Genomic DNA, 9,637 nt, shown 5'->3' with positions numbered 1-9,637 from the left:
TTTTTCTTCTTTTCCGGCTGCAATCTCTCAGCCGTGTTCCCTTTTCCCACCAGCTGACACTATCAGCTGTGTCTCTTCGTCAGAAATTGTTTTTTTCGGCCTGTCCCCAAAATTTCTCCGCTGCCCAGGCTTTTTCCGGCCGTTTCTGAGTGTCTGCCATCATGTCTTCTGAGGTAATCCCCGACACCAACTCCAATGGTGGTAAACCGGCTGTTCTAACAACTGTCGTTTCTGGAACCGCTACAATGACCTCTGAAAAATTGATGGGTGCCAAAAATTACCTTTCTTGGGCTGATTCTGTAGAACTTTGGTTCATGGGCCAAGGCTATGAAGACCACCTTACTAAATCTGTTGATGATGTTCGCGCCGCTGACAAAACCACTTGGAAGAAGATTGATGCCCAGCTATGTAACCTTATGTGGCAGACCATTGATCCACCAAAGCTGACTATGTTTCGGGCTTACAAAACTTGTAAAAAGGTGTGGGATCGTGCTAAAGCTTTATACACTAATGACATTGCAAGACTTTACCATGTTGCTAAGAAGCTGTGTAGTTTACAGCTTCAAGGAACTGATCTGAACCGTCCTTGGATCCTTCTTCGGGAGTTAGCAGTAGTCCTCCTATTGCTCTCAGACAAGGTACTCGTTCCACCCGTAATCCTAATCCTATTTATAATTTTCTCAGTTACCATCGTTTATCATCTTCGCACTATGCTTTTACCTCCTCTTTGTCTTCTGTTTCTATACCCAAAACAACAGCAGAAGCTCTTTCACATCCAGGGTGGCGCCAGGCTATGATTGAGGAGATGTCTGCCTTACATTCTACTGGTACTTGGGATCTTGTTCCACTGCCACCGGGCAAATCTACTGAACACCCTAGTTTCAAAAAAAGAAAAAGAGGATATAAATGCTTTCAACTTGAATATGTATGTAACTATATTCCAGGTGCTGAACGAGGCTATGCATGCAATCTAAGAGTCCTAAAGAATTATGAATTCAAACAATAATTACAATAAGATTTCAGCGTAATGTACACAGGATCTTAAATCTTCTCTGCCACTTTATGCTTTTGTAATAACTTTGTCAACCATAAACTACCTGAACCCTCTTCATTGTTTATCATTCATTAAAGTAAAAGATGAATTTCTCTACTTAACAGAAGACTTCAAAAATGGATTAGAAGGCCGAGTTGGTTTCACCAAACTGGCCTCTGACTTGTTATTTGACTGCTTTATAGATTGGTCATGTGAATGAGAACGAGAAGGAGCATCCGTATATATATATATTGACGCTGGGAGATAATTCTCTCAAGGGAATTCATCCAAAACACAATCCTTGTCTCACTCCATTCGTATATTTCAAGTGTTATATTCGAACACAAGGTACATGAGCTTGTGCATTCTCCTTGCTTCAAGCCTAAAGGGCTCTGGTGTAGGCAGGAGGTTTAAACATATTAAACAACTCATTTTATATCTGACAATTAAAGTTTTTTGATAGGGAGAGATGATGAGCAAAGGCAAAAGGAATGGCAAAAGTCCAATATGATCATTTTGCATATTGCTGTAACAAGATAGCATACCTTACCACCAGGCAGGAGCTGCGAAAATGCATGCCAGTCAAACCGAGGAAATAAGTGAGCTAACACAACATGACCAGCTTCATGAACAGCAAGTAGTCTCTTCTTTTCAACAGATACCTAAATTACAGTAATGAGTTCAACTATAAGATGTTTCACTATCACCAATTCAGATGAGAAGAACTAATGGTAATACACGTACACTTTCTTCACATTTCTGTTGCTCTTCCTCAGTGAGAAGCACACCCATGCCCTCAAGAAGTTGTTTATCTAATACATCAACAATGTCCTGCTGGGAAATTTTTGAATGCCCTTTCCTCACCTGTAGCCAATAATAGAAGCTTTAATTTTGCATCTTATCCTGGATTACTAATACAGTAACAGAGGGAAGGGCAGCAAGGGGAATTTACCATGTAAACTGCATACAAGATGGTCAGAAGCTATGCAAGGATTTGATTATGGCTATTCATGGGACTGGGCTTTCATAACTACTACTAGCACTCAAAAACACTAGGTTAAGGCTTTGTTTCTCTATAACAGTTTCCTACTATAAATGAAAAATACATGATTGTCAATTCTCATAAACTGAATGAGAAGATTGGACTATGCTCCAGCTCACTTCGAGCCTTCTCAGATTAAAAAACAAATAGATGCTGCAGCCCTTAAATGTTTTGTAATGCATCAACTCTATCATTTGTACTTTAACTCCCCTTACCCAAAACCTATATAGTTCTTAACCGTGATAATCACATTCCCTTCCACTACAGACATATTAAAGTCACACTGAAGACAGCACCATGATGTTGCATACAGCAGGTCTAAATCTGGAAGTTAGTAGCACAACAAAGAATAAAATCAAATGCAGCAGAAACCCACCATCATTATTGCTGCTTCATTGACAAGGTTTCTTATATCTGCTCCCGAGAATCCAACAGTTCGGAAAACAAGCTGTTGATGTAGAAATCAATGTATGAGTTCAATGGAAAAGAGAGAAGTGAATTTGAATAGATAAGCAATATACCTTTTCAAAATCAACATCCTCTGCAAGTTGCTTTCCAGAACTATGCACACCAAAAATTTGGACTCTTTGCTTGGCATCAGGCAAACCAATGTACAGACGACGATCAATACGCCCAGGACGAACAAATTCAAGATCTAATTCATCTGGTCTATTTGTGGCACATATGAATATGACAGCTTGCCTTAAGGATAAACGGTCAACACCGGTTTTCTCCTTCCTATTGTAATGAAAAAAATATAAAAATAAAAAATCAATGACACTGACAATGTAATGAAATCAAAATAAAAAGAGATTCCTAACTTATGTAGCTCTACTGCAATGACAATAGTGAAGTTCAATAAATAACTGAAATAAGGAAGACTTCGATGGTGATCACTATGAGACGTAACTTAGCTAAAAGAGTAAGCTACCAAAATGGTACCTGAAAGTTTGCATCGGTGACAAAATGAACCCTAAAAGACATTAAGGACAAATAAGCCCCCGAAAGATTTAAAAACACGACAAAAAGAATTAGATATTAAATATATATTTTAAAAAACGACTTTAGAAATCAAATTTTGATGCAAAATTTTGCAATCATTATTAGAAAAATAAGATCTTTTTATCCTTAAAATTTGGTAATTTTTTGTCAGCGAATTTTTTTAAAATTTTTTAGTGTGAATGACTATATTTTTTGAATACGAGTGAATTTTAAAAAAAAAAAATTATTGTGAATGATCATATTTTTTTTTTTAAAAATAAAAAGAAAAATCTAGAGATCAAATTTTGCTCTGAATTTTTTTGTGCACCTTCTAAATATTTATTCAATTGTTGCCACAAAAATTTAGAGCTAATGGATAAGCCGTTTGCTAAATATGAAAGTTTTTTTATTACTTACAAAAATTATAATATTTATTGGTTCTTTTTGTCGTATTTTCAAATCATTCAGCGTCTGTTTTGTCGATAACATCTTTCAGGGACCTTTTTTGTCAGCGACTGAATCTTTCGAACCTCAAAATTGGTAGTTAACCATAGCTAAAATATACCAAATTCTAAGTTCCATGAAATAAAATGCAAAAATAAATAAGACTACGAACACAACAACAAGCATCAAAATCTTTAAATGAAGATATGCTTCATTGTAGCCCAAACCCCAAGAGCTACCACTTGAGAAATAGAGAAGACAAATTTCTGACTCAATGGGATTTATTTGAAACAAGCAAGAACAAGTATGTGAGAAGAAAAAAAAATTCTGCCCCTTAAAGTTTAAAAAGAATTATACAATTTTTTAAGAATCAATTCCATATTTCCTTTTATTAGTTTCTTTGTTTAATTAGGATTAGCGCTTTTGTACTATTATAAATAAATATCATCTTTATCTTCTATCATCGTCATCATCATAATATATCAAATTCTAATAATAACGTTGAAAGCAATCTCTCCTATAAGTTTAAGTTGTGGCTACAGATACATGAATAACTTCATTTCTAACACCCCTCCTCACTTCGAGCATTTTGAGCTTGGAGCAAAGAGATTGCACAAGGCCACCTATCTTGTGCTGAAACTTATTTTATTACAACCAGAATCAACTCTAGATCATTAGACAATAAAAACTCCAATACTATGTAATGAGTCATCTCCTAAAAGCTTAACTTTTGGGGTAAAAGTACACGAGTGGCTTCATATCTAACATATATATCTATCTTGCCTATTCTTTCACTTCCTACCTAAGATCCATAATCTCAACAAATATAAATTATGATGATATAAAAACTTCAAATGATATATAGTTTCCTATTTCAAAGTAATAACTTACTCCCCATCAAGCTGTGCAATGAGAGCTTCAAAAGTTGCCCTTCTACGTGGATCATTCCTAGCATGTCTACCGGCAATGGCATCTATTTCATCCACAAATATAAAACAAGGTGCCTGTAGAAAATGAAAAGTAATTGTAAACTACCTTGTCCAAGCTATAAATGATAAACAACATCAACTGAAGTAAACTTGTGCAGCAAAATAGAAGATTTATTAGGAGAGTTTATCTAAGAGAGTTAGGGTTGAGGGCCACAAGCCAAGGTTGTAAATACTGCTGAAGAAAGTTTCTTTTTGGCAGTTTTGCAAGGCTTAACAAGCCCTCACCTCCTGGGAAAAATTATCTGTTGAGACTGCACTAGTTAGTTACTAGTAAGCTGCATAATAGGAGGAAGGAAAATGGGGGGTTTGTGATTCAGTCTTGGGGAGGACTCTACAGTAACCTCTAATCTTTGTAGGGTTCAGGCCTTCAGGAGTCGGGATCACATTGATCAAGATCTCAATGAATAATATTGATGTTCTAAACTTCTAATATATGAATTTCAATTTATCAAACAAACAGGAAAATTTGATCAAATAGGATTACAAGACTATATATCCAATTCTATGTAACAAAACTTTAACTGACATCTTCATTCAAGATTATTTAAAATGCATTTGATATTAGAGCTAGAAAATGCTTATTGGCTTACATTTCTCCTAGCAATGGTAAACATTTCATTGATTCTAGCTGCTCCACTTTTTTCACTATCTGTGAACTCAGCACCTGAAGCAAAAACAAAAGGCAATCCACTTTCCTTTGCGAGTGTCCTGGCAAAAAGTGTTTTCCCTGTTCCTGGGGGTCCAGAGAGTAGAACACCCTGAAATATGCTTTCTCGTCAAACAACTTACATAATATCATGTCACAACATAATAGCATTTGAGGGATTAATTGGCTGTGCAGATATCAAATGTCTTACCCGCACAAACTGCACGCCTCTTTCGTAGAACTGCATAGGATTTCCCATATAGATCATCAACTCATCAAGAAGATCCCAAACATCACCTCCCAACACAACTTCCTTGTACATAGATTTTGTTTCACCAACTTCTCCAACAGGCTGACAAACAATAGAACTTTCACATAAATAGAAATCAGAAGAAAGAAGTCAAATGACATGAGAAAGAAAGAAAGAAAGAAAAAGGAAATCACTATAAATATAAACATGTATCCATCAATTCATTATTCTGATGGAGACTTAACATCTAAATATATCTTTACAATATGGGCTTTTGGTTGTTGCTAAGAACATGGCATTTGACCAAATAACTTTAGCGATATATAGCGTTGACAGGGATAAATACGCCTTTACATTTTCAAGGGAAAAAGTAGTGACACAGATTGTTTCCTATGACCAGTATAATTCCAACCACTAAACCTCCATCTTTTCCTATGATTACTAATCACATGCTAAATACATTCCTCCATGTGTTATATTCTTACGTGCTATATATCTGACATATCAGGATACTATATACAAAAATATTTCATGCTAAATAGAACAACCATACAAGACATTTTATGCACAAAAATAAACTAAATCACTTCCAACAGCTTATCAGATATTAAAAGCTTACCAGAATGAAGTTTTCAGCATATGCCATATCAAAGAGTTGATTATACTTTTTGTAAAGAAAACGATGGGAAGTAATGTGCAAAAGCATCACAGACTCCCTTATAAGCCAGAGAATCAGTATTCCGGGTACTAAAGCAATCAGAACCTTCATAAAATAGTGGATTTGTCGCTTCTGAAGCAGATCTACTTCAACTCCAGAACTTGTAATAATGTCAAACAGATAAGGATCAAGAGGGATATCAACCTACCAAATAAGAACTTTATTAATCAATCATTTTCCCCAAAGGGACAACAGATGGAAAACCTTGGAGAGAGAGATTTCAGATTTCTGACCAACAATAGCAATTTTGATGCAACTTACGATAAATTCCATTGGAAAACCTTCTTTCATCGTCACATACAATCTTTTCAAATCTTCAGTGAAAACAACAGCTGCTACCTGTTCAAAAGAATGTAACTCAGCAACTGCCATCAATCTTCTCAGAGAATCGATGTGTGTAAAATTTAACTTGGCATGGACATGGTAAAGCAACATTTTTATTTTTTCAAATAAAGAGGAATATTATTATGAATAAGAGATATCATACAAAACGGTCGGGTAACAAGAAATCCCCTGTTGAAATTTACTGTAATGCTGGAACTAGAATCTATAATGTTCAAGTTTATGTATTTAACTCTTAAGATAGTGAACAAGGAACAGCTTAAGCTAGCTAGTAGTAGTCTTTCAAATAAATAGTATGTATACCTGTAGAGAGTGGATTCTGATTTTTCACTCTTTAGTTTTGAAAATCTTGTGTATATTGTATTGCTACAATTATGCCTCTCTCAGTTTATATATTCCACAAAACGTCTCAAATGAAAAATCAACTTATAGTTAAGAACATACATACTACTTAAAAAGTTAATCTATGAATACGAACCTCTGAACTATCAAGTTTGTCAAGAAAGTAATTGTAAGGAAGTTTAGGACGATAGCGCCACCACCTCTTAGCTATCCACAAGGCCCTAGCTCCATGTGTGGATGTTGCCTTTTCCGCCACATCCTTGCGAAGATTAGCTTCAACCTCTTTCATGTCAAATTCGACTACATATCTACTATTTAAGGAATCCGATTGCTCAACAAGACGCTCGTTGCTAAGGACTTCCCTCCATTTATGAAGTCTCTCACGCCATGTGCCCGCAGATTTAACTTCGCCTGCTTAGCAGAATGTAAACATATTAATTAATAGAATAAAAAAGAGGGAAGTGATGCAATGTGTGTGTGTGTGTATCTGGGTTAGAGAATCTTTCTCAGAATGAAGGTACAGGACTGAAATTATACTAAGGTATGATTTTTAATGGGCAAAGCCCAACTCCACAAAATTATTAGAAAAAAGATTCTGGATAGGTGGACCTTTTGGGGAAAGCACTCAACAATTGTTTGAGAGTTTTTTCCATTGGCCATAGTTTCAACAAGACACAAGGGCTCCCATATTAATAAGGCGATTGATTCCATACTTCACCGTCTCCAAACCAGTAACAAGCATTCAGTGTAAACAACTCGCAAATAGCAAAATGTAGAAAATAATAGATGAATGAAATGGTTACAGTGAAAGAGACCTAAAATGCCCAAGCCTTCCGCTAGTCTATTCTTCTCTTCTTTGGTTAACCTTCCATCATCCTCTATAACTTGTTTTACATGTTCCTTGGAAGCCTCTTGGTCATCCTCCCATGCATCCTCTCCAACATACGAAGTATCATGAACAAGGGTTCCACCAGGCTGTTCAACAAGCTTCTTCATTTTCAAGCCTTTTGGCATTGACTTCCTCCACATGCCCTTCTTAAATCTGCTTACAAAACATTAACAAAAACATGCCACAAATGAAAAAAAAAAAAAAGCACAAGGTTGAGATCATGAAATTGCTTTATAGTATCCAATTCACTATAAAATAAATTAGCATTAATCACTAACAACAGCAACCATTTGATGATGCCAAATTATTTTATAGCAAATCATGCCAATAATCAAACCACTAAAATCTAACTCTCTTTTAATGCTTCCGTCTCTAGATTTTCCTGGATTCCCCTCTACATCCAGCTATTGGACTGTAGAATTTGTAGGAGATAAAAGAGAAGAGGAAGTCAAACAATGTGTGGGAGATGTGCTTATATTCAAAATGCTATTTAGTACTATGCCATTTCTTAAGACGTATAGGTAGCTAGCAGCATACATTAAGCACATGCAAAATATTACTGTATATAATGTATACATGTTATTGCATATATTATATTTCCTAAAATAGATTAGAATCAGCTTAGCAATCTCTAGCAATTAGCCTACACATAAATAACCTAAGGATCCCTAGAAATTAACCTACATTTCAGCCAATGATTTTTGTAATTTCATCTATATATTGAAATACCTAGTCCAGCAAAAGGAAGACAGTTGTTTTCCAATTGGAAATCAAGTTTCGTTACAAAATCTAATAGCCATACATTATTCTCAACACTCCCCCTGAGGAGACAGTTCTCTAAATTTTATGCTTACTGCAAATGGAGTCTTCACAAAGGGAAAAACTTAAATGAACTCTCGCAGGAAGTTGATAAGTTAAATGATGTTAGAGATTCGTTAGACAATGTTAGATGGCACATTCATGAAAAACTGGCTGCTGTGGGTAGCTCAAAGAAGATTTGGCATGGAATTGTTCTTCAGAACCACCAATTTCAACATTTGATTTCCTTGTACCCCTCCACATCTATCTATTGAGCACCGGATTTTGTCAGAGATAAAAGTACATGAGGAATTAAAACAATGAATGAGCGGGAAATGGCTATGTGTGAAAGAATTGATCTCCAAAACCACTAGTTTCAACTTTTGATTTCCTTTAGGCTGCATTTGGATACTATATCTAAGATAGAAATACGAAAAAATGGATACAGAATTCCTATATTTTCTGCTTCCTAAAAGCAGAGACAGAAAAGATCTGTCTTAGAAATAGTATCCAAATGCAATCTTATACATTGAGTAATCAGAAGTATAACTTGGGCAGGAATGGTTCAGATGCTATTATGCTAATACTACTACCCATGCTATTTATTCTTTCCCTTGGAAATCCATTTCTCAAAGCTATACCATACAGGTAAGTGATGGCTATCACTTTAACTTTCAAGGACTATTGGGTAGGAGACTCCTCTTTAAATTTAACCTTCCCTCGTCAACTACCTTCCCTGCATAACATTCCTATCCAGATTTTAAAAGTAGTCCACATTTTTCACAACCTGAATAATATAATCCTCATTTTATAGATTCTCTTTTAGCAGGATTCCTTTACTATCAAAAAATAAAAAAGCATACAGAAGAAATAAACATGTGAGAAATCAACAATTTAATTTGTGCTAATTATGAAAATAACTATTTGATATGCCATTAGCATAAGCATATAAATGAGGATTAACTAACCTTCTAATGTTGGTTGGGGAAGGCTCCGGAATTAATGCTTCCATGTAAGCTTCTGTCAATTCTTTTCTTTGGCGATTTATGTAAGGTGCTTGAATTATGACATACATTCCTTTACAACAACATGCCACAACAAAGATATAAAGAGCTAGTACACCAACTCGCTTAGGGTCCCAACTGTTGACATTCTAGTACGAG

At 35.4% G+C, this 9,637-nt stretch overlaps 1 protein-coding gene across 1 annotated transcript in view; it reads right to left on the bottom strand.

Annotated features, from left to right (window-relative positions):
• Positions 1 to 9,637, bottom strand: part of LOC107608917 (ATP-dependent zinc metalloprotease FTSH 12, chloroplastic) — a 16,476-nt gene that overhangs the window by 4,679 nt on the left and 2,160 nt on the right. Inside the window, exons 2-13 of the mRNA XM_016310704.2 lie at positions 9,443 to 9,627; positions 7,603 to 7,829; positions 6,924 to 7,198; positions 6,365 to 6,442; positions 6,005 to 6,247; positions 5,347 to 5,487; positions 5,080 to 5,247; positions 4,392 to 4,504; positions 2,597 to 2,813; positions 2,452 to 2,523; positions 1,778 to 1,897; positions 1,579 to 1,695 (exon numbers count right to left, since the gene is read on the bottom strand). Of these exons, the coding sequence (XP_016166190.1) occupies positions 1,579 to 1,695; positions 1,778 to 1,897; positions 2,452 to 2,523; positions 2,597 to 2,813; positions 4,392 to 4,504; positions 5,080 to 5,247; positions 5,347 to 5,487; positions 6,005 to 6,247; positions 6,365 to 6,442; positions 6,924 to 7,198; positions 7,603 to 7,829; positions 9,443 to 9,627 (1,956 nt within the window). The remainder of the gene's footprint in view (positions 1 to 1,578; positions 1,696 to 1,777; positions 1,898 to 2,451; positions 2,524 to 2,596; positions 2,814 to 4,391; positions 4,505 to 5,079; positions 5,248 to 5,346; positions 5,488 to 6,004; positions 6,248 to 6,364; positions 6,443 to 6,923; positions 7,199 to 7,602; positions 7,830 to 9,442; positions 9,628 to 9,637) is intronic.

Source organism: Arachis ipaensis, chromosome B07 (assembly GCF_000816755.2).
Source record: "Arachis ipaensis cultivar K30076 chromosome B07, Araip1.1, whole genome shotgun sequence".
Classification (NCBI taxonomy): Eukaryota; Viridiplantae; Streptophyta; class Magnoliopsida; order Fabales; family Fabaceae; genus Arachis; species Arachis ipaensis.
The sequence above is the reverse complement of the archived record's forward strand: the minus strand, read 5'-3'. Positions and strand labels throughout refer to the sequence as shown.